At 24.4% G+C, this 27,415-nt stretch overlaps 1 protein-coding gene across 1 annotated transcript in view; it reads right to left on the bottom strand.

Moving 5' to 3' along the window:
- Window positions 1-2,457: 2,457 nt before the first annotated feature.
- The window catches only part of LOC129607042 (uncharacterized), a 154,032-nt gene continuing 129,074 nt past the window's right edge, over window positions 2,458-27,415 (bottom strand). Inside the window, exons 6-9 of the mRNA XM_055517736.1 lie at window positions 6,586-6,837; window positions 5,163-6,109; window positions 2,925-3,131; window positions 2,458-2,723 (exon numbers count right to left, since the gene is read on the bottom strand). Coding sequence (XP_055373711.1) covers window positions 2,458-2,723; window positions 2,925-3,131; window positions 5,163-6,109; window positions 6,586-6,837 — 1,672 coding nt within the window. The remainder of the gene's footprint in view (window positions 2,724-2,924; window positions 3,132-5,162; window positions 6,110-6,585; window positions 6,838-27,415) is intronic.

The following is a 27,415-nucleotide window of genomic DNA, read 5'->3' as shown; positions in this document are numbered from 1 at the left end:
AGAAAAGTTCGATTCTGGCGTTACAGTTCTTCTTGATTCAATCATAATGACCGTCAGTCTTTCAAAATAATAAAAATATAATATTTCACGAGTGTTCGGCAAGGCAATAGTTTTTTTGAATAGCTCTTTGCCAGTTCGAAGTTTCTGCCAAAATAATTTTATAATTCATTTTTATCAGGCATTTTTGACTGTGACAGGCATCTTTGAATGAACCTATTTGAAAACTATTCCTGACAGTGAGAGGGTTAAACAAGGAATTTACTCAATTATTACTTAATTACAATATTTAAAAAAATTTTTGTTTTCGTCAAATTTTGTTAAGGATATTGTATATTACTCCTAATAATTATGTTAGAATTTTGCTGGTTATTTAAGTGTTAATGAACTGTATTATGGGAGAGTATGATTTTTTATATCTATTTTTATGAACTGGAGATATTGCAAGCCTTCTAAAAGCCTTGTCGAATTTTTATTATAATTTTTAAATTAAAATTTTATATTAATATTATTATTTTTTATATTAAATAAATTGTTAACTAAATTTTAATACTATTTTTTATATTTTTCTTCATTATTTTATTCGTATCTATTAAGTCTTTAAGTTTTATTTGAAAAAAAAATGTTATTTATATTTATGTCTGGGTATGTGTGTGTATATATATATATATATATAATGCCAAAAATTATGAAAAATTAATTGTTAATTTTTTATAATATATTCGTTTTATAATATAAAATAAATAAATATTTTATATTATTAAGAATATTTTAATTGGGAGGAATTCAATATCACTTCATGTAGACGATTTTGATTTCAATTTCCATTTTATATAGGGCGCGTTTCTCTTAAAATCTATTATGTAATTAATTAATTTCTTAATTCGTTTTCTTGTTTTTTTTTTTTAATTTTAATTATTAAGTTTTATAAAAAAAAAAATATTAATTTTCTTTAACTAATTGAAATTTTTTTTTCTTCATTTGTAATACTATTTTTTTTCCTGTTGCTGTTTTTATAATATTTAAGCACATTGTTTCTTTTCATTTAATATATTTTAAATTGCTATTATATTTTATATTTAATTTAAATGGTAACAATAAAATTTTATTGTATTTTTGCAGGGCACCTGTAAATATAAGATAAAAATTTAAAATTAATTTTTTTACTTTATTAATTATGCTAAATTTAATTATAATTTTATTGAAATTCAATTTTAATTTTATTGAAATTTAATTTAAATTTTGGTCAATTAATTGATCAGGAATTAAAAGCATAATCTGTTTAGTTAATTGTAACTGTTTTAGGCTCTGGCCCTGATTTCGATAAATATTTTGTAAATTTCAAACATAATATTGAGCCGAACCGAATTCGGTCCACTGAATTCTAACTAAAAAATAATTGTTTTCAATTCTATATACCCGAATTGAAAACAATTATTTTTTATTAATTACAGGCTGAAATTCTGGCTCTTCTATTCAAATTTCAAGTAGTTTTAAATGAATTTATAAAATAAAATTTTGTAGCTAGAAAATTAAGAATAGTTTGAGTCCATTCTAATTTGACTAAAGAAGAATTGCATTTTAACTAAATTCACGTACAAATTATTGACATACTTTTAAATATGTATATATACTTAATCAATTTATTGACCACTAAACTAATTGAACTTTTTTTGAAAATGGAGTTCTTAATGTGCAAATAATTGGATCTGCAAAATCTTTGTTCTACATTATTACATATATGAGGCGCTCAGTGCATTAGTGGCCTATTTAAAATTTTTCCAAAAAGGAGTTATTATGTTCAATAGAGTTGTAATGGCCTAAAAAATTGTTACATTTTTTCAAAATATTTAGTTTACTCCTCTTTTTATTCTATTGTGACATAAGTTTGTATTTGTCTTTTAAAAATTTTCTTAAAATTTAAATATTAAACATTCAATTTCAATTTACTCGAAATGTCATTTTTGCAAATAGGTCACTGATGCGCTGAGCGCCTCATTTATTCAATACATATATGAAATATAGTTAATAACTAATATGACCAGTTAAAACATTAAGAACTTTATATTCAAACAAGCTCAATATATGTAAATTAATAAATTAATTTCTAAGAAAAAACTTCACTCACCTTAATTAATATTTTAATTATTTTATAAATAACTATGAAGAGTTCTCGTTCTATTGTATTTTTTTTCTTTAAAATCTATTTCATTTTATCATAATTATAATTATATGAATTTTTCTTTTAATTTTTATTTTGACAAATTAGTTCGAAAAAGTATATTCGATTTTATTTTATGTTTTCGAAAAAGTCTTGAAGAATAATTGTGATCTTTAAATTATTAATTATTTTATGAAATAATTTAGAATATTTATAATATATAAAAAAAAAAAAAATTAATGAAATTCTCAGAATTTTTTTTTTGTTGCTCTTATCCATTCTTATTTAAAATAAAATTTCTAAAATTGACGACCATGTCGACCAGAATATCCATTATCATATAATTTGCATAAAGAATCAGCCCTACTACCATTTAATGATGATTGAGTTGGTACTAAAATTGGTCCAGTACCTATACTTCCACCAGATGATGCATATGTTGATTGTATTGATGCTGATTCATTTTTATATAATTTTTGTTTACCACGTCTTTGATATAAATATGTCCATATAGCAATAACAACTAATTGTGCCAAAAGGAATACGGTACCAGCTAATACAAGACCTGTTATATATTATATAAAGAACAAATAATATAATTATATAAAAAATAATAATAAAGGGTAAAACTCAAAAAAATTAGCAACAAAAATTCATATTCTTACAAAATAAAAATAATTGTTAATACACGAGCAACATACACATGCCCATATCATACATGTTAAAAACAAAATGTTATTCTGTGTAAAATGCAATATTTGCTTACCAATTCCATTAACACAAAATCCAGTAGAATCAGAAGTCATAAATACTGTCTCATTATTGTTATCAATACCATTTGATGATTTTGATTGCTGGTGTTTATCAAAACCAAATTTATCTTTAATTTGAATTGATTGAACTAATAACATATCATCTTGATTTGGTTTATTTGTTGTTTCACGCCGTAAACGATGATTACGATTATATTGCGGTAAAAATGATGCTGTAATAAAAAAAAAAGACAACAAACAGTTAGAAAAATGGCAATAAAATCTTTTACATTGTATATTTTTAAGAGAATACTGAAAATTTAAATATAGTAAGAGAGGCAAATTACTATTCAAGATGGGAAAATGGTTATAATAAAAGAATAGGAAAATAGGAAAATAGGAAAATATCTTCGAAATTACAAATTAAGAATTAATGTAAAAATAATATAGATAGAATTCGGATTTAGTATTAAAAACATACAAACATGACAAACGAACATAATAGAGGGGCCTAAGTCTTACTAAGTCTTTGAATATTATAACTTCTGCGTGACTAAGTTGATCCAAAACTAATAGAATTTATTCCACTATATGCGGTTCTATAAAATTTTCATATATTTTTTTTTTCGCTAATAAAATTTTCTGGATCTCATTTTATTGTTTTTTATTGAAGTAAGCAATTTAATAAAGAGAAAATTTTTTTATTTAAATCGCTACATTGTTTTCAATTTTCTTTATTCCACCCAATATACATAGATATATTGTGTGCATATAAGCTGCATTATACAAATTAACAAATAAAATTAATACTGGTTATGAGTATATGGAGAAGTTCTTTCCAACTATTTTTCGAATTTTTTGTATTTCTCACTATTATAAAATCATAAATCTGTTAATAATTGTGTAAAAAGAAAATTGAAAAACTATATACAGAACATTTTACGGTAATAAATTTTTGTTCAGAGCTACTATATACAATTAAATAATTTGGCTAGAACATACTTTTAAGCTTGGAAAAAACAATAAACCGTAGTTGGTATTTTAGTTTATCTGTTCCAAAGCTTTAGTCATTAGAATTGAAAAAATCTTAAATTATTTTTCGATTTCAAATATTTTAAATAATTACTTATATTATATTATAATATTTTAAATAAAATTCCGCTATAAGCCTCTAAATTTATTCTCAAGAAAATGAGGCGCTCATAAACAAAGAGGTCTAACTCCAAAAATCACATTTCGAGATAAACGCATTGTATACCTTTAGGAGAATTTATCTTTAACTTTTTCAAATTTCGAACCTAGAATACTCGTATTTAGTAGAAATGTATATAAATGTAAGCCTTTTATTCTGTGCTTGTAGAACAATAAAAATGAGGTTTTGACCACTATTGCGACTTACAGATTGGATGTATTTTTAAAACTTTTTTATGAATTCATATTTTTCACATTAGTTTTATGCAATTATTTTAAAATGAACAATTTGTGGGTTGGTTCACTTTACTGCACCTCAAATATTAATTATGAAAAATCTTGCTTCAAATGCAACACCCTAACTGCAAAAACCAAGTTTTCGAGAAATTAATCAAGATGTGAAAATAAATAATTTTATTTGTTTAAGTGTTTCAGGTAAGTGTGTTGCCTTTTTGCCAAGTGTAATACTCCTTAGTTCTTATTAATTTTATCATTTACTTTGTTTTCATTTACAGCCGAACTTACTTTTTCGCCTACATTGGCTTTGATCACTGGACCATATTGAATTAAAAAAAAAATTGTTGCGATATAGAATTAAATTTTAACAGTGTCTGATTTAAAATATTTTAATCTTTGTGCCGAAATATAAGGTGTTTAAAATAGCATGATATTTAAAATTACTCTTACATTTTTCTAAATACAATTCTGAACTAAACTAAATTATATGTGTGTGTGCATAAGCAACATTCAAATTAACTGTATATTATTGTAAAAAAAAACAGAATTGTGTAAGATTCAAATTGAAAGCTAAGAATCATAATTTACATAAAAAAGATTAAAATCTATATAAACATGCACTAACACACACATGAGAAAATTATACTTTCATAGAAACAAGAATTACAATATAATTTTATTATTCTATTCTCATTTCAAAACAGAGAGAAAAAAAATAATGCTATATTACGTAAATCTAATATTCTGAATAATTATGTAGCGTTTGCTTTATAAATAATTGGTTATATTACGTTATCCCGATTAAAAAGAAAAAAAAAATAAATCATTCTCACCTGTGGCATTAACGGAACGTTTTTTCCTTCCAAATGATATTAGTGATTTTAATTCTCCGCTAACATCCTCCTGATCGCATTGTACTGGTTCACATGTTGGCATACATGGTGTTACTAATGCTCTAAATTGTACAATTTCTGATGATGGAAATTTAAATGCATCAAAATGTGATAGCAAAACTTTGCCAGATGATGGACTCTTATAAACTGGTCCCATAATAAATTGATCAGTTGGACAACCATCAGAATCAATTAATGTTATTTCAGCATTATCACCACCATCCATTGCAACTAATTCACGTACAAATATTTCATAAGGACTATCATGATCTAAAATTTCAAATCTTAATGCCAATGGATCACCAACTTCAGCTGAACGCATAACTTCACTACCGCTACCATCTCTTGTTGTTATTTTCATTACAACATTTGGTGAATCAACAATTACTTCTTCAGATAATGCTGGTTCAATATCACCAGTAACACCCAAATCAAATTCATTTGATACAGTTTTATTTGTTAAATCATATTGGCATGTTACAGCTAATCCTAAATCAGATGATGTTACAATCATATCATGATGTTGTATAACAACATCATTCATATAACGTCCGCTACCCGATTGTCTAACATTACATTCTAAATCTTGATAGCCCATACGTAATTCGAAATTTAATGCATTTTTAACATCAGCTGAACATGATTTTGGTGAACCTTTTGCATATACTTTACCATCAAATAGTTTTGACGTTCTAATACGTGCAATCATATCATTAGCACGACATTCAATTGAAACATTATAGCATGATGATAATTCATATGTTGCTGCTTCTGGAACATCTAAATATGGATCTTGAATATCTGTTAATGTTGCACGTGAATGATGACTTAAACGGCAGACCATATCACCAGTATCTCCATAATCGTAAGAATGACATCTATAAAATATTAAAGATTATTTTATAATTTGGTGCAAAATTATGAAAACACAAATAAATTGAAGTGATTGTCCGAGAAAATTATAGTGTATGATCAGAACAAGACGTATAAATAGAAATTCATATTTTCGATTTTTTTTTAACTAATTCACAACTGTTTATTTGATTGTAATTTTACTATTGTGAATATAGTTTGAATTTCTTAAGTTGAATTTCCTGTTTTTCTTAACTCTTCTTTAAATAAAATGAAAAGTTTATTAAAATGTCAGTTTTTTCTTCAAGATAAAAAATTTTATTCGAGAAGTTATTTAAAAAAAAAAAAAGTCATTTGATGATCACTACATCAACAGGCGAGTTTGTTTTGCGGGTGCGTTACTTTTATAACTTGTTTTTACATTTGAATAATTTTTTATTATGCATTTTTAAAATTTCCACTTTACTCATCATCTTCATATACATTAAAATACAATACAAACCTGTATGGTGAGTTTAAGCATAAATCACGACATTCATCAATTCCACCAATATCTTGATATACTGAGTCAACAGTTTTAAGTATACGTCCAGATAATCTTTTGAATTCACATAATTTATTTGGTTCATCAGCGCAATTATTTTCAAGATAGTCATAACCATCAGCTTGTACGAATGCTGTTGATCCAGACAATGTTATACGATCCATTTCAGATAATTCACATGTATGTTTAGATTTTAAGAAATTGGCAGATCTGCAAGTAGAAAACAAAAAAAAAAAAAATAGATAAATTGATGCAAAATGTAAGGAATATATTTTGGACATTTTTCAATTGAACTTATCATAAAATTAAAATTATGTTTTTATATAAGAAACCAAGATAAAATTACAAAAATTTTACCTAATCAAAATGTAGTTTTAATCGAATGATTCGAAAAATGTTTTTGTTTTACATTGTGTACCTGTAGCAATGAAATTAAAAAATTATTATGCAGACATTTTGGAAAAATGCTACTCAAAATGACGTTATTGTGAATGTCTTGAATGTCTGGCATTAATTTTTAAAATTGAACGTCATATATGAAAATGAATAAAACGTGTTTTCTTTTATTTTATTAGTAAATCGGAAAATTATTTTCTTTAATTTTCATAACATTTAGGAAATTTGATATTCATGTCAAAGTAAACATGTTAAATTAAAAAACGTTTTTAGGACTTACAATTTAATTGATCAATAAAACTATAAAATTTTTTTCTACATTTCAATTGAAGTTGAATGGGTTTTCCACGTCTATAGAATTTATGTATGTAATTGGAGGAATTTTATTTGAAATATAATTTATTAATCTCACGAAAATTCTTACACAAGAATTCAATTGATGTCAAACAACAAAATCTAATAGAATTTTGGACATTGTTTACAAAGGTTGAACATTTTTGCATTTAATATGCAATGGTTATCAAAATAATTATACCTACTTTAAAATGAAATAATTACAGGGTGTTGGAAAAAAATAAAACTGTTGGAAACAAAAAATTTTTATAAAATTTTTATTATCGTAAATTTTAAAGAAGAAACAATTGTAACAAGAGTCTTTTACGTAAAAAGACAAAATTTGTTATCTCTATTCCACAAAACTGTAATACAGTAATAGTTAACATTATTTTGCGTGACCATGCCTGCATGTAATTTGATGTTCGAATTCTAGCTGAACTTTTAGAACTTCGAATGATAACTTACGTTTTTACATTTGATATGCAAATTTTGGAAAATATATCGGAAATCTTTAAGTGATTAGACTCGTAAGTAATATAGGTACAGTCTTTCAAATTTTTCTTTCAGTCTCTGTTTGAAAATGATTGAATTCTTAATTATGCTTGACTGCTTCTTTAATTTTCAATAAAGGCCATCAACCCGTAAAAATTTCGTCTTTCAACTTAAATTCAAATTAATAGACAGTTTGTTTAAGTTTGAGATAACAAATTTTTGCTTTTGACCTAGAGACGATGCTCAGATTATAATATGATAGGTTATTTGATATTATGGTAACGGACATTTGACCCCTTTATTTGGCATCCCAAAATTTTTGTCACTTTTTAATAATTTTAAATTTAACATTTGTTTAATAACCGCTTTGCGTGAACATTTAGAGAAAATATGAAACACCTGAATTAACAGATCTAAGGTGTCCGTTTCATCAAAAATAAGCTCAAATTGTCCTTTTTTAATTTTCGAAGAAGGCAATAAATTCTTCGAAAATTAACTAAAAGTTTTGATATACTTATACATATATCGTTCAATTGCATTCAATTATCAAAAACAAATTATTGGCTAATCATCTCATCGTCATTTTACGTTCTAAATCTATAAAAATCTTTAAAAATTAAACAAAGAGATTGCCATCTAAGGCAATTTACCATTTTCTTTAAATATTTCATAAGTACCTATTTATGCATATAATATGAAATCCAAATTTAGTAATTTATGTCCAATAGGCTCAATTATTTTCTTTAGTTATGCATTAAGATAATTTTTTTTTATATACTCAAATAGCATACATGGCCGCTAATCTTATAAATTTATAAAATTTAAGAATTTTGACAATAAAATCTAATTGATTTTATTGATTTTAAAAGTCACGCAATTTTCCTCTGGTCTAATGTCAAAGACCAATATCACTTTACCGGCAAAATACCTTCTCATCACATATACAAAAGGAATATTTTTTACTATAAAAATATGTATGAAAAAAAAAAAAAACTTAAAATGTTTAAACTCTTGACATCAATAAGTAAATTATAATCATAATCTATCATAAGTCAATCATTACCCGTTATTATATAGTTTTTTTTTGTTTTTGTTTTTTTATGATTACTCAATAATCTCGTATAATAATTCTTATAAGAGCAGTAAAACTGCAGCATTAAAAATACAAAAATTTTCACAAAAAAAAAAATTGCATTTTATTTAGCCTAGAAACCATGTGTACAAATTACTATTTTGTGTACATAGTGATGAATAGCCCCTGGTTCATATTACGTTTATTTGGTAAGCTTAAAGATTTTTCTTGTAAACGTACAAATCTACATGCAATACAAATATGGATAATTGGGTTTCACAGTTTAACATCTAAATTAGTAGCTTTTCTTATGAAATTCAAATAACACTCTTGTAAAAATTTTTTTCTATATTTCCTCAAGGGTTAAACATCACATTTTATATTATTTTTTAAAAAATTAACAAAATAATCATGTTAGATTTTTTGGGTAATTTTGATACCTAAGTCTAGAAAATAATATTTAAGAAAAGTAGGTTTAATGAATTTAAAATTACCTTAATCATTGCGCGAAGTCATCGCGAATAATTTTTTTTGATTCTACTTCATCGTTTTATTGAAGAAATGTAAAATTTTTTTTATTTTCACTAAAAATATTGACCAAACAAGTCGCATTTTATTTTATTACAATAAAAAAACAAAAAAAAAATTATAATAAAATTTTCGTTTGCCGTTACTCTGCGGCATTCGTTGATGTTTTCAGAAAAATTTTCAACACAACAAGAACTAGTTCGATTTCAGAAAATTAAAATCATAAAAGAGAAGAAAAAAAGAAATGGGAATGTAATCAACCTAACAGGTTAATCGTGCTATTAACAACATTTTGTTATATTATCATAAAATATATATGTAGGTAATAAACGTATAACATTATTGTGTGTTTGTGTGTATGTATAACATATTTTATGTTAAATAAGTGAGCGCATGTACCTCTAGTATTGTTTAAAAGAAAAATAAGAAAAACATCGCACTCGAACTCGCACTCGCACCACATGTTATTCAATGATAATAATATTGTGTTTTTTACTTTTTTTTTTTTTGGAGTTCTGTCGGTGGTGTGTTGTTTGGCTGGTGGTACATTTAGAACTCATCATGTATTCATACATTATAAATAGGTTAGTAGTATGATCGGGTTACAATATAAAATAAATAATTTTTTGTTTTTTTTTTTTTTTGATATCGCAGATATAAAAATGAATGTGGGTTAAATTTTGCGTTTATAATTGCGCTTGAATTATGTACGTATGTATGTGCATATACGTGTATTTCTAACTAAATTTTTTGTTTTAGAAAAAATTATTGGAATTTTATTGTAAAAAAAAAAAAAAAATACAGTAAAATTTTTTTTCTATCTACTTATATATTCTTTCCATTTTTTTACACGTTCCCCTCTTCCATGTGTCAGTTTTGACTTTTATTGACTTTTCGACATGATATGATTTTTCTTATACAAAACAATTGGTTTTTGATGAGGAAATCATTGAGATGGCGCTGTGAAAATTCTATGTTGTTCTTAAATTTTTTCTTTTTTTTTTTGGTTGATTTATTTTGTTTGTTCTCATTTCAGGTGTGGTAGGTAATATTGATTATTGCTAATTGTTTGAACAAAAAGAAAATTTATTTGATATTTTTACAAGTCATTATGTACAATCGTACAATTAATAAAATAAATTTCTGCCAACATTTGTATTGTAAATTTAATGACAAATTTTTCAATACCTCAAGAAAATGTTAGCAAGAAGATTAATTTTGTATACAAGATTAAAGTTGAAGATTGAATTTACTGTTATTGTATCTTGTAATAAATTTGAAGATTCAAGTGATGCCGAATACTTTGTTAATAAACTTTAAAATATTTACCACGTTTGAGATTTATTGGCAAAAATTAATGAAAATTAATTGGGCTCACAATATTGTCAGAAAATTTTTCAAAACTATTTATTAAAATAAAACTATGGCATGCATTCTGTCTTAAAACATGCTCTTTTTTTCATACTCCACTTGGGATATCATTAGAACTTTCCACTTGATTTTGGAGTCAAGCATCAATTTTATAAATCTTCATAACAAAAATTATAGTTTGAAACTCAATGCAGCAAAAACTAAACTTATGACTATAAGTAGAAATAAAAACCCTTATACTTTGGCTAAAGTTACGATTGACATTTTTCAAATTGAATGAGCATCCGACTTCAAATATCTGGGTTTCTGGTTGAATTAAAAATGGATTTGCGAGCAAGAAATAAGATGTCGGATCAAAGTGGCTAAATATGAATTTAATAAATATGCAAAGATACTGTGCTGCAGAAATTTTAATTTAACCTTACATTTATGATTTATGAAGTGTTATGTATGGTGTGTTCTTCTATATGGTGTTTAATACTGGACCTTAAAACTTAATAATATTAACAGAATAGAGGTATTCGAAATGTGGATATTTAGAAGATTGCTCAAAATATCATGAATTGAGCATGATTCCAATGATGAGGTTTTATGTATAATTGCATCAAACCGGCAGCTACTGATGAGCATAAAGCATAAGAAAAATAGCGTGTTTTGGATATGTAATGCGGGACAATAGATATGAACTTCTACAGCACATAATTCAAGAAAAAACGAAAGCAAAAGAGGAATTGGTAGAAAACAGATATTATGGTTGCTCAATATGGGAACTTGGACGGGTATATTAAATATCAATAACGTGGTGTATCTAACAAAAGACCTTTTAGAATATATCAACATGGTAACCAGCCTATTATGAAAATAGATATATGACCACTAACATCCAGTAGTGGATAGGCAGTACAAGACGAAGAACCAATTTTAATTCATACTAAATATTCATTGTTTATTCTTGTTGTCATAGAATATCAAGTATTAACAGATATATGGGAAATAAATTTTACTAGGGTTTGGACCCGATGCCCTACGGTTAAACGACCTATGTACCTTAGCCACTGTACTATTGACTATGCCTAAAACGTGTTCCGAGCTCAAAATTCTGTTCCGAATCCCATTTATTTCAGGTTTCGAAATTCTGATTTTATATTTAATAAAGGTTAATTAACGAAACAACTATGATATATTAAAAATTTTATTCATATTCTGTTCATTTTTAATAAAAACGTGATCAAAGTAGATTAAATCTCAATTGCATTTAAAAATTTACTTATAATAATCATAGATTTTATGAAAAATTTTAATGATAAAAAATTAGCAAACATAAAATTTATAATTTTATAATCTAAAATAAATCTTATAATAAATCTAATAATAGCTATAAATTAATTGAATTTTTCACCATTAACATTCGGAGCTATTAATTATTTACATACGTAGATGGTGAATTAAAATCTCACTTATAGACGTCATTATAGTGCATATGTAGCCATTGATATTTATAGCCAGATAAATATTGTGAATATTTAGATATTTTGTACAGATAATGTCCTCATTACTATTTAAATTTACCGTTCTATTAAAATTTTTTAAATTTCTTCATTTAACAGTTAATATAATTTTAATTTTTTTAAACAGTTTAATTTTTTTTCTTATTTTGCAATAAATTCTCAACTTTTTGATATATTAATTTATTCCATGCTATTTCGTTTAATTGAAATCATCATACAAGTTTATTTTATAGATAGGCAGGTCTTTGCGCAAATACATATATCGTATACACATGTATTCTATGTACGTACTATAACATAACAAATCTCTAAACAAATTATAAACCATTTTATTCAAGTCACTCGGCAATAATATTAGAAATAATGATGATAGAAATTAGAGTAAATTTTGAAAATTTAATTGGCAGGGAATTTAAAATTAGAATTTTTCAAATAGAAATTTTTTATACACTTTTAACTTTCATTACATTTTTTTTTTATACTCGTACATGAAATTCTATATAATAAAAAAAAAAAATTGGTTTTTTAGGTGAAAGATGTTAAGAATTTTAATTTTATTTTTTTTTTGTTTTGTTCGTGCAAAAATCGCGTAATTTCATTCACTTGATATTTTTGACAGAATGAATCATTAAAATTAAAGTAGATAAATGACTTTAGGCTAAAAGTATTATTAAGTGCTTAAGGAAATTGATCATAAAATCTATAATATTGTCAATTCATAAAAGTGTTCTATAAGTTTCCATATGGGAAGCTAAAACCTATATCAATAATGAAAACGATATATGTAAGTAGCGTTGTGCAAAAAAAATAAAGATGTTGTTTTGAAGACTTTGAAATTTTCAATTTAAAATATCCCCAATTTCACTTAGAATTTTGATTTTTTTCGAGAATAATTTTACATTGGCATCACAGACTTATAAGCAATTTTATTTAATGGTAGTTTGAAAATTGGGCCGAATATTTATACACTGAGAAAAAGTTTCCTAATAAATATGGAAAAATTTACTATAAATTTAGGTCACTAATTTTTTTTGCTATTAGCATTTAAGTATTCACAATATAATATTTTTTGAATAAAATCAATAAAATTATAGTAGAGCCCGCTTTCATTTTCGTATAAGAATTTTTTTTGTATTAGCTAGCCGATAACTGTAATATCAGGCCGTTTTATAATTGATGTCTTTCTTATTGTCTATAATGGTGTGTAATAATTGTACTTGTAATTGTGTTTTCGAAATATTAATAATAATAAAATTCGAAATTAAAAGGTGTAATATAGGTGAAAAATCAATTTTGCGCAATTTATTAGCAAAAAAAAAATTTAAATGTAATTTTTTTTCCCTTTTCTTTACAATTAATAGCTGAAATAAATTTAAATTAAATTTTGAAATATGGGCGAAAATAAAAAAAAAAAATTTATTTTATTGAACTTTCATGGTGAACTTATTGTGTATGAATTTCTTCTTATATAATTATTAACTATATTAATTTTCAATTACATTACATTACATACATACATACATGTGTGTATACAAAATTTAAAAATATTTTTAATTGAAGGCGATCAATCACGAAAAGTTGGCGAGAGAGAAGTAATTTTGTTATTGATTAAAATTTTTTTTTTGGAAAAGAAAACTGTTATAATAAATTACTTATACTCACAAACATGTGTACAAACATTCACACTATATATTTTCTAATTGAATAATTTGTCAAATAATAAATTTATAACATTTAAAACTGACGTAGAAAATATTGAAATTTAATTGACCTAAAAATTTTAAGAAATTGTAAAATTTTAGCAATTTAAATAAATTAAAATGTATAAATACACACATATTATTAGATATATGTATGTGTGAAGAGATATTAGAAATCGTATACACATAAGGTATGCGATTTCTAATATCTGTTCGGTATCAAGTATAAATTAAGTGTCGAACTTGAATTAATTAAGAATAATGAGCAAATAATTAAATTGAATTCTTTGAATAATTTTATAATATTTTATTAAATATTTTTAAAAAATAAGAGAAAATTTATATAAATTATTTTCTCCAATTTTCTGGAATGACGGAATTTCTAAGTTTTTATTCGAGAATAATTCATTTTGATTACTATTGTGCATAGTTTAGAATAACTACCACGTAACTTGAAACCAATTTCAAGTTATGAAAAAAATCGATAAAATTGTTTTCCGATACAAATTAGTGCATCAATTCGATAAGGTGAGTCTTGTGTTTTACTGCACTCTATAGCCGAATTTTTCTTTTGTTCTTTTCGGGGATTCTTAATTTTTGGAAAAAATTGAGGATTTTTGATTTAATTGTTAATTAGTTAAAATATCAAGCACACCTCTATGCTGATTTTACCCAGGTGTTTTTTCTTAAATTTTGTTATTTTATAAAAACTGAAATTTGTGTAATTAAATTTATTTGGATACCATGAATTCAGCGCTTTATGAAAATTTCCTCAACCGCTCTCAAGAGGTTTAGCAAGAATAAAATAAGAATGGAAATAAGATTTGTGCGTCTTATTCTTATTAATCTATAAGATTATTAGAAATAATATAAATGACAATTTTATCTGCTAAAATTATTGAATAAATTGCTTAAAATTGTTTCCGAGATCATTTTATAATGTTTTTGGGTTCTAATTCTACAATAACAGCAAAAAATGCCGTATATTGGTTAGTCATTTTACTTTTTTTTGTAATAATTTTCAAAAGAAATCAAATTTGAAATTCTAAAGGATTAAAAAAATTATTTTCATAAAAAATACGTAAGCGTACAGAATGCGTAAATTTATAAAATTTCTCTTGTCTTCTGATATCTAAAACTCAAATTATCTTGTATAGCAATTATATAACAAGCTTATTTGAGGAAAATTTGAATTTTCCAAAAATTTATTTAAATACTATTTCTTAAGCATATTCAAATATGGGTTAAATTTAATTGTATAAATTAGATTGAAAATTTAATGAATAATTTTGTATTAAAATTTTTATATAAAAAAAAACAAAAAATCCGGGAAAAGAACCAGATATTTTCTGCGGAATTGTTAAAATTATACCATAACTAAATTATTCTTATATAGCATTGATAGGCACAATAAGAATCTTCATTTACAATTCTATATATATGCCTACATACACTGCACATATTATATACATATTTTATATGAAAAGAATCTAAGCAACCATTTTCCAGTTATTTCAAACTCCAAACCAACATTTTTTTTTTAGTTGGCAATTAATTCGTAATAATGTGCTATTTTTACAGTTTTAAATTTATTTTTTTTTTTTACTCTGAAAATATATCACTTTTTTTTTATAAAATTTATACACCTGTAACAATTATTTACGATATATAAATAATATAAAAAACAAAACAAAAAAAAAAAATTATAAAAATTAACAATCGACAGGTTTACTATGAATTCATAGAGTGTTTGGTTGTATGATGTAGTGTGAGTGTTGTGTTTGTTTGATTTTCCTATTTTATTTAATATTTTTACGACTTCTTAAGTGCTTTAAATAGTTTAAAACATTAAACGTTTAATAAAGTGTTAAAAGAAAACAATAAATTGCATTAGTAGGTAGTTTTTATTTGAATTGAATTGAGAGTATAAAAAGTTAAGAAAGGCCATTGAGGCAAAGAATTTCATTAAAAAAAAAAAAATTTGCGAATGATTTGTTTGTATAACTATATTTTATATTTATTAAAAAGCGCTAAAAACAAGAGGAGAAAATTATAATTAAAATTGTATGCACAGGGCGTTGCGACATGAGAATTATGGAAATTATTTCTTTTGGTCATTTTTCAATGGTACCACAGGTTTTCACCTGTTAGACATTGATATAATAAAAGAAGTTCAAAATAGAGTCTTTTACTCCAGGTATAGAGCTAAATGAGTTTAACGTATAAAAAAGTGTGAGTGAAAAATGGTTATACAAAAAGTTATAAGAAAAATTTTTTGAAATTCTTAAATTTTGCTGATATTTTGTCTCAAGTGTTTAAAAATACGTTTTATGCTCTGTATAATGTCCCATAAATTATATAACACAAAGTTTGGAAAATCAAATTTCATGCCCCATAATGCAAAAACTTGGCTTCAACAGAATTAAAAATATTCGACATTATTTTTTGATTGTGTTCGAATAGGAATTACTTTCAGCATGCAACAACAAATTGACTTTTGTTAGGCCAAAAAAATAAGAATATGCGATTACAATTAAAAACTATCTCCTTTTATAAAACCTAAACTTTTAGTCTCAAATTGGAAATCAAAACAATAAAAATATCCGATATTATTTTTTGATGGTGTTCGAACAGGAATTACTTTCAGTATGCGACCACAAATTAAGTCTTCTTAGAAAAGCCAAATTTTTGAACTGAATAATGCAAAGTGAAGGGCAGAACAGTTAAAATATCCGTCCAAGTCTATTTAATTTCCCTGTTTCCGGATTATCATCATTGGTTTCGAACACCCTGTATATATTTAGACATTTTCATTATACATGCGGAATATCGACATATGTATAAGGCTTATGATATATTATTTATATTTATATAAATTTAATTATATTAAGACAACAAAAAAAACAATTACTTCTATGTACACACGAGTATTAAAAAAAAATTAAATTCAATTCAGTTATAATAGGAATTACTTAGAACACGCAATCACAACTTGTTCAATTGATTCTTCGTTTTTTCGTCTTTTTTTTTCTCTCAATCTTTTTTTATAATTATTTTCTTTTTGTTTAAAGCATTTGACAACTAAGCGGTCACTATTTTAATTTTATCGTTCAACAGTGCGAGGCTTCTGTTACCTATTATTATATTTTGTATAATATTATGTTTATAAAAGACACACACCGCAAGCATCTATTCTACACATGTATACCTAAACTTGTGGTATGGCATATAGGTTTATGTACCTGTTAAAGGCAGTATTCTTTAAAACTAACAGCAACCAGAAAAAAAAACAAAATAAATGAACAACGGATATTTAATATATGGGATACAATTATATTGTACATAAGAGGATGAATTTCTAGGTCATCAGAATTTTTATTGCTGTTTACTGATTTATGAAAAAAAAAGGAAAAAACAAAAAAAGTTGCAATGAATAAGAATAAAGGTTTTGTTTTTTGTTAGCAAATCTACACGATATGACGGTTTTTTTTTTTGTGGATTTTTTGTAAGAAATTCTTAAATAACCGTTGATTTTTGCACTTTATCACAGCATATTTTTAAAATGAGGAATTAAAAATATAATATGGCAATGTTTGCATGCACACAGGTGGACACACATGCATTTGTCAGCAATTTTTTTGTAAATGCATGTATGTAGTTAAGTGGGGTAGAGTTAAAATTTTCTTGAATAAAATCCAAGTCCTTTTCAAAGATTTTATTATAGTAGGAAAATTCAGCTTTTTTCTAATATTATTTTTTGAATATTTCCTTGGTTTTGTTTTACCATTGCCGTGGTTAATTTTTTTTTGTTAAAAATTTTAACTATTTTATAAATTACGTGTTCAAATTTTAAACATAAGGAATGCAAGGCAATGTTAAGAAAATTTTTTCCAAAAAAAAAAAAATGGGGTAACGGAATGAAATAATGCAGTTTATTGGAACCAGTTCTGATATTTCAAATTTTTAATTATTTTATTCATTAATACTTTTTATAATATTTCTGTAGCTATGCAGTCTGAAGGAAATGAAGATTTTTTGAGATACACTCTTTCTTCTGTTTTCTTATGATTAGAATTAGAATACTTTTGATAGGCCAAAATCTATACGTATATAATTAAATTTTTGAATTTGTATTACAATTTTATGTATAACAATAAATGTATAATAATCGAAAAAAATACAATAATAATTACAAGAACTAACTCTCTTACTCTCTATATTACAAGAATTAAATATCTGCTTAGATTCAGAACAGAAAAATCAATATCAACTTAATGTAGAATTTTATTCCATTAATAACATAGAATATATTCAAAGCGATTAAAAAACATTTTCTATTATCCTTGTCATTATTAAAATTTTAGATCCAAGGGTAAGTAATTCAGTAAACTCGAATAGGAAATTTAAGAACTAATTATTATAAATTATAAATTTCACAATGGTTATGTCGCAATATTATGACACTGAATATAGTTACGAGTTGGTATATTGTTCTTCTTCAGTGGCACGAGTTAATAGCATTTAATGAAAAAATATCGAGCAATAAATTTTAAAATTTTTTTGGTCATTTAAAAAACTGCAAAAATACGGCGAAAATATTTTATAAATTAAATAAGAAAAAATCTGATTTGATCAGCACATAACCGACTGCAATGTGTATTGTCTAGTTAAGTGAAAGTGTTATACAGAATATTATAAAAATGCCTGTTAAATACTTCATTTCAATTTTTAGGACATTATTAAGCTTATAGTTAACATACCTAAAAAAAAGTAAATTTGGCTCTTAGTAGACTTTCGCTTTGTGCTACCCGAATTCCCTGAAATGCTCGCGAGTTAGTTTCCGTAATAGCCAGAACTCAAAAATCAAATTTCAAGAAATTCCATCAATTCGCTCCGTAGATAAAGTGGAAAATGTAAAATCCGCCCTCAGATTAGTTTCCGAGCAATGATCTTTCCAAAAAATCTATATGTTCATTGATTCAATACGAAGAATTTAAATATTAAATTTCAATGAAATCGATCGAATATTTCTCTTTATATACGCAAAAATGTATATTTGACCCGTAGTAAGGGTCAAATATACATTTTTGCGTATGTTTCGCGGACGATCGATCAAAGCTTATATATAAAATTTCAAGTAAATTTGTTGAATATTTTCTTTAAAATGGTCAAAAATGTAAAACAGGCCCGCTAAAAAGTGCAATTCCCGAGACCTGATGTATCCGAAAAGTTGATCAATCCGTTTAATAGTTGAAATAAACTTTCATATAAAATTTCTTTAAAATCGGTTCAGACGAACTTGAGATACGCCCGCGCGTGCAGACCTACAGGTTGCTAAAAATAATTTATTTACACTTCCCTACCATGGAGTAGTGCGTTCCCATCGAAAACTCGATATGCAAAATTTGTTGCTATTACATAATCTACCTATTGTATTCACAATACAGTTGGTAAGCCTTCTCTAAGAATTTTAACCCAGTATTTTCCTCAATAGATAATTAAATTTCTAATGTATAGTTCAGAAATAATTTATTTTCAACAAGGTAAATCTGGTTTCTTGTCCTTGTTTAGATTAAATTTTAAATTGCATAAAAAATATCCCGAAAATTATATTAGAATTTCCTAAATCTTCCAATTATTTACTTTTACAAAAAATTAATAAAAATCTACTTTTTCAATTATGTAGTTTTTGTTTAGTAGCTTTTGTATAAAAATATCATAAGCAAGTAGCCAACCTATAACGTTATCTTAAAAGGTAATCAGCCTGTATAGTACAATTTTGCTTCTAGGTCGAATCGATTCTCTTTTAAGTGAATAGTACCCATATACCAATCACAATATTATTTAATTTATAAAATATATGAGAAAAAATTTTCAATAAAATTTTTACAATATTAAAAACCAAATGAAAAAAAAAAAAAAAATTTTTATTTCGATTTCATTTCTTTTTTTTTTTAAAAAAAAAAACAAAAAAAAAAGCATTAAAGGAGTTTAGATTTTTTAATACGATACACAAAATACAAAATTACAATTAAAATAAATAGAAAAAAAAAAAAAACAAATTTACATGTAAAAACCGGACAGAAAGTAAAAATTAACAAAAACAAAAAGTAGAAATATTGAACAGCCGCTGCTCTGTAGCCCAGCAGGAAAACAGTTTTACTTTCTTTTAATAATAATGGCAATATTTTTATTAAATAATTCATAATAATGGTGAAAATTTATCGGAAATTGAATCTTAAACAGTGTAAATTTTTTTACATTTTTTTTCTCTAATTTTCTATATTTTTTTTATATTAAAAAAAAAAAAGTAATTATAGTAAATAATGGTGGCACCTATGGCCAATAATGTTGACTATTATTAGTGCTTTTTTTCTTCTAAAATTTTATTAATATAAAATGCAATTTTTAAAGATTAAAAAAAAAATTCATGAAAATATTTAATTGAAGCTGATAATCATTATAATACTATTGATGATGATAATATTGATGAGAGGATGAGATGATGGTCGAAGATAATGCGGCAATATGAGATAAAATTAAATTTTAGTAAACACTGTTTAAGAAATAATAGTAAAAATATGAAAAATAACAAAACAACATTTACACCTGGAAGCTGAAGATGGAGAAAAAAAAAATTTTTTCTTATTTTTGTTTGAAGTTCTTTTCTTTATAATTAATTAATAGTTTTCGTGAAATTTAACAACAATTATACTTGGGGGGATTTTGAGTTTTTTTTTTTTTTTTGTTTGTGTTATTTTTTTTCGCTTAAATAAAATGGAAATTGAAAATTGGGTCTCTGCGTGAGAATTTTGTTCGTTAATTTATATTTTAATTTCACTAATTTTTTTTCTTTCACAAAAAAAAAAAAAAATTGTTAATTAGAAAAAAGAAAACAACAAAAATTTTAAGATGCACAAGGTGATTTTAAGGTGTTTCAATTTTTGTTTTAAAAAAATTTTTCATTATTCTTTTTGAATTTATAATTTTTTTTTTGTGTTTTTGAAATTCACTTTCTTTTTCTATTTTAAAAAATGTTAATCCATCTGATTGAGGTCAATATTTTAATGTACTTGAACTTAAAATGTTATTTATAGGAAGAGTTTAAGGTGCTGGTAGTCTTAATGAATTTAAAATTGTTGTTATTTTCTAAAATAGAAATTAAATAATTTTAGCAATATATTAAAGGCTGCGAAATTAATAATTTTTTTAAAGAATTTCTTAACGAAATTAATATTACGAGTATATATAAAATCAAAACCATATTTGAATTCGATTTTGATTACACTGACCACAATGTAGTTTACGGTACTGATTTGTCAATTAATTTCAATTATAATAATGTCATATAGTTGTTTAGATTTTCAATTATCGTAAAAAATTTTACATACACATGATATTCTCAACTTAAATAGAGATGAGCGTAAATTATTCAGCATTTTGAGCATTTTACATTCTATTATTTAAGAAATTTCAATTTATTACAATTTATTACAATCCTTTTATAAATATTTCTATATTTTCTAAACTAAGTATTCCGAAAATTCTAAGTAGTTCATTACTAAATTGAATATTTAATTGTCGTGCATGCATGTTTTATAGAGAATAAAACAATTAAACTATATTGTGTAATACAGTTAGCTCTCGCATAAACTCACCTCGACATAGAAAAATTCGATAAATTTTGAACACCCTTTTCTTCAGTTTCAGCCTATTTATAATTTTTTAAAAGCAATTTTCTTTCTAAACTTTCATCTAAACTTGCCTTAAAATTACTCAAATCTAGTAATACTTCGTAAATTTTCGTTTCTCAGAAACGACTTACAGCAAATGATTACTTTATTATACAAATTATATATGAGATTACAAAAGATTTCACCGAAAAACTTGTAGAAGCAAAGAAAAAAACTTGAATAACAAATTGTTAATTCTGTTCACAAGATTTATTTTCAAAACTACATTAAAATTCAAAATTAATTTTAATTGAATATTGCTCTAAAAATTCAACATAAATTTTATTTTTTTATTTTTTTATTTTGCCCATATATTGCAATATTTGTCAATTAAAATCGCATGATGCACTTAATTCTTTAATATAAGTATGTTTCGTCCTACGGAAATCGGAAATGAATACTACGAAAAAAAAAAATCCACAAATCATACTTAATTAAATAAAAAAATCTCTCTTAAACTTCATATTATTCTAATTTCATCTAATGTTCAATTTAAATTTTTAAAAATGCAAATTTTATTACTCACTTATCTATTCATAATAATAAATGAGAAACATGTTATGGCCATCCCATACGATTATTGTGTGCATGATCAAGTTTTTGCTGCCCACCTTTTTTATTGCCTATATCGTCGAAATATCAAAATACTAGTATAACAACTTTAGAATGGTCATATTTCATCCTTATTATTGATGAGAAAATTTCTTTCTCTAATATCAAAACATAAAGTTCATTTGCATATTTTGTACGAAAAATATTAACGTATGTCTTGTGTATATATGTTACAAAAAAAATATTGAGAGTGTGTACTTGTGTATTGAAAAATTTTACTATTTTTTTTGCTGTTGTCATTTTTGTATAACAAAAACATTTTCATAATTCTTTAACAACTTTTTCTTTCTTAAAAATAATTTTTTTTTTTTAAAAATTGAAAGTATTATTTTTTTTATTATTATTATTTTTTAATTTCTCTTATAAATTTTTATTTGATTTCAGGGTATTATCTACCGACCATCTCCATATACATACGGTATAAGACTTTTAAAATGAGAAAACAAAAACAACAAAAAACGGATGGGTATTAAAAGGATTGGAAAATTGGTTGGAATGTTTTACAAGTTTTTTTTCTTTTCTTTTGAAATAAAAACCATAATAAGAGTAACAAACAAAAATTTTTAGACAAAAATTATAGCAGAACCTTCCCAGAGGCAAATTTTTATTCTATCTTGTGTACTTATAGGTAAAAATTATTTATTTTCCATTTTGTTTTCTTACTTTTTTTTTTTATGAATTTAATTTCAGCTGCTTAATAAGGTTCGCTGGTCTTCAATAATAATTTTCTTCAAAATCTCTAAGATTGTTCTATGTGTTCTATTCATATCATATGCCGTTCATAATATATACAAAGCTTCTATTTATTTATGTAGTTATGGATAATTATATGGGAATATGTGTGTGCAAATGAAATACCGGTAGCATAAAAATAGAAAAAAAAAGAGTAATCAAAATAGAATGTTTTCAATATTTTTGATTTTATTTTTTTGTTTATCTTCAAAGATTTTTCTATATAGAATCCGTGATACTATTATTTTTCAATCTTTTGAAGAGAGAGAGAGAGTGTATGTTATATAACATACTATATTATAGATAATGAAAGTGTTTGGAATAAGACGAAAAAAATATTGAAAATTATTTCTAATATTATTTGAATTAATTTTTTTTTTTTTATATGATTTTTAAAATGATAGCAAATTGCAAATTCAAGAGTAGAAAATAAATAACATGCCTACATACATACTTAAATACACGAGCAATATAAAACAATAAGCATAAAATAATAAAGGAAAATGAAAACAAGCCAGTTCCTTAATATTTTACATATATACATACATATACACACATAATATGCTATCATACACAAAAATAAAGAAGCTATAAAATTTAAATTATAATTATTATAGGTACTGAAACCGATATATGAGAAAACAACTTTTCATTTATAGGAAACAAATTTCCTAGATTTTATCATATTTATAGCAAGCAAATTACCTTGTATATATTATATTATATGTATACATACATACATATGGCTAGGTAGTAGATTTTTCGTATTATATTCTCATATAACAATTTAGAGACTCATCTATTCTGTAACAAACAATTGCAATTTTTTTGTTTTACTTGCTTTATTCTTGTATAGAACGCAAAAATGATTTTCCATTTTATTTTTCGAATAAACGTAGCAATAAATGTACAGAGTGTTCGTAACTGAATCATACTTTGGAATGATGAGATGTTAGAAAGCGAAGAATAGTATCCGTTTTTTATTTTTCTTTTCAATTTGTTTAGCCTTAAAGAAGTGATTATTAAAACCTTTAAAAATGAACGGTTCGTTTAGCCGAAACAATAGGTCGAAATCCACAAAAGGGTAAAGAGCAGTGGTCAAAATTCAAAAAAAATAAATTTTGCTCTTGATTTCCAGAGAAAAGGGCTGAAAATTATGTTAAATTATGATAGGAAATACATTTTGAATTGTAACTGTAAGATATAGTAGATCAAGTTCAAAAGATTTGATTTTGATTTTGTCGTATAAAATACAATTTTCATTCTTAATTTCCATTAGAATGTCCCGTTCTATCTGTCATATTTTTTCAATTATAAAATAAATATACAAAGGTGTGACACTTTTAAAGAAAGTAATCATTTAAGAATACGAAAATTTCCAAATTCTCTATAGATTCTCACTTTATTCAGAAAAATTATTTCACTCTACTTCTGGAACATCATTGAGTACCTGATCACCTTGTATATATAGATACGTCCACAATATTCTTTATAATACTGTAAGCAAGCATAAAATATTCGCACAAATTTAAGAGGAATTCTCGTACGAAGAAAAAAAAAAAGGGACTAAAAAAGATAGAAATCTCTATTTTTGTTTTATTTCTTTTTATTGTACTTTATTCCTTGGTTTATAATTATATAATAAAATAATTCGATTGAAACCAATGCTTCTGTTAGTTAATAAATATTTACGTGCGATACCATTATCAATATTAGAAGTTCTCTATTTCATAAAGATTTTATAGCTGAAATAATTTTCTTTTCTTAAGATATTACAAAATTGATACTTTTTTTTCTTTCATCTTTATTTCATTTAGAAAAGTTCTTGTGTATAACATTCAATAATTTTAGAAAAATAAGAAATTACTGAAAAGATCCAATAACAAAAAAAAAAACAAAAAAGCAAAAGAAAAAGATTCCAGATGATGGAACAAATCGCAAATCGGTTCGGTCAAAGAGAAAAAAAAAATGGTGAATAAAATCAGAAAAAATCAGAAAAAAAATGAAAAATTGAAATGATTACAGGGTCCCAATGTTCAATTATACACAGACGTTTATATGCCAGGTTTTCCTCGTTTTTCTCGTTTTTGTTTTTCTGATAATTAATTTTTTTTTTTTGTTTCTACAAAATTACACTGATCACAATGTATAGTTTTCTGTATTGATTCACATTTCCTTTCATTGAACGAATTAATTGAAATTATAACTGAAACGCATTCAAGGTAAAAACAAAATAAGAAAAAAAAAACAAAATCATAAAAAGTGATTTGTTTTGTTTTTTTTTCTAGCGTTTGTGATGCTTTTCTTTTCCATAAATATCTTTTTTCACTGCAAAAATTTTCTTCTATATATACGAAAACATACAATCATACTTACATACATATATACACGTATTATAAATAATGTGCTTAGAATTTTTGTTTTATTCTGTGATTTTGCAATTAATAGTCAATTTCAATTGTGATTTTTATTTGTTGAGAAAGTGTAAACCTTCTTTGATATGAAACGAAAAGATAAGAAGAAAAGAAAAGAAGAAAAAACAGCGAAACATTTTTGTTTTTCTTATTTTTTTGTTATTATTTTTTGTTTTACAAATAAAATGCATCAGATTTTTTTTTTTTTTTCATTTGGGTTTTCTTTTTTTTTTTTTTTGCATTTTCGATTGGTAAGAATTCGAAAAAAAATTATATACAGTGGTTTGTAAAATTTAAGAATTTTAGTGATTTAAGACCATAAAAGTGTGGTTCCGAGGTGGTATGCAAAAAAAAATTTATTTTAACATTTCTAATAAATGACCTTGTTAATTTTACTATGTCTGAACCTGTTTTAAATTTTCTGCACCCTTAAAAATAGAAATGTAGGAATTTCCTCGCAAATGTATAAATGCATTTTTGTGAGAATCCAGTAAAACAACAAGCTGTAGAAGTTTGAAGTTTCAGCAAATTATATCAGATATTTGGAAACAGTAAATTTTGAGCAATTATTTGACTTTCAACCTATTATTCGACAATGTTGGTCAATATTTTAATATTTCATTTATAATTAAGGTTTTTATTCGAGAATTGCATAATTAAACACAATTAATATGTAAAATTAAAAACGTAATATAAAAAAATATTTAGGTTGCATAAATAAAGCATAGTTGTTGTTTTTTAAAATAAAATTTAGTTGTTTAAGGAAAAAGTTCTAATTTTCAAATATTTGATTTTATCCGAATTCTAATTAAATATTTTTAAAATTGAACTGAAAATAATTAAAAATCAGTGCAGTCGAATCTTCTTGATATGAATCACCATTTTGTAACAAAATTAGTTTGTGTTAGAGAAAATTCTCGTTTTAAGGTATATGAAAAGTAAAACTAAATATGGCGCAGAATATATCGAAACAGTACGTGTGTTAGAGAAAATTTTGTTTGCACTAGAATTCGTTATTTCATTAACATTTTTTGATTTTTGTATGACTTAGAAAAGTGCCATCAAGTATTAACTTGAGTTTGAATTGTAACTTATATAAAATTTCGAAAAGCCAAATTTCGAAAATTTTCAACTTCTTGAAAGTCCTAAAAATACACAATTGTTATTAAAACATTTAATTTTTTTTTTGCAAATCATATTTAAAATTATTAAAGTGACAACTAATAACATGAAGTTAAGATATACAATGTTCTCAACAAATTTAACTACTACTGTATATCCACTGTATTATGTACGTATATATATACACATTATAAAAATTAGGAAGAAAGTTCTTGGCCCTTTTTTACTTTTATTGTAACTTTATTTTTTATTTTTTTTCGTTTATAATTCATCATGAACATCATTCGATGGATATCCATCCGGTCAGTGATCTCTCACGTGGAACTAAAATTATAACTTCGCATACATACTAATTTATATCTATATTTATAGGCGTTCATATATTTAAATACTTATTTATAGATTGTAAGTATATATGTTTGGTTTTATTTCCTTGTTTTAAAATTTGTTCATTGCGATTGCTTTTTTTTTCGATTTTTTTACTTTTTTGCATTATTCAAGTGGTTCAACTTGTTCTTTACATACAAAACATTTTCCTTTATTTTTTTGGTTTTTTTGTTTTGTTTTTTTTGAAGGAAACTACCACTTTCGAAAACGTGTTCATCGTAGAATTTAAAACAAAGAGAAAAAAAAAAATCGCGTCTGCTTTTTATATTTTGCGTTTTTTGTTTTGTTTTTTTTTTTTACAATTTTAAGCGTATACAAAAATTTTTCTAAAGGTTTTTTTTTAGGTTTTTCTCAGTAACTGCAAATTATAAGTGACTAATTTTAT

The sequence above is a fragment of the Condylostylus longicornis genome, unplaced genomic scaffold (genome assembly GCF_029603195.1).
Source record: "Condylostylus longicornis isolate FDR11 unplaced genomic scaffold, ASM2960319v2 ptg000026l, whole genome shotgun sequence".
Lineage (NCBI taxonomy): Eukaryota > Metazoa > Arthropoda > Insecta > Diptera > Dolichopodidae > Condylostylus > Condylostylus longicornis.
Note: the sequence above shows the minus strand (reverse complement) of the source record. Positions and strands in the feature narration are given on the sequence as shown.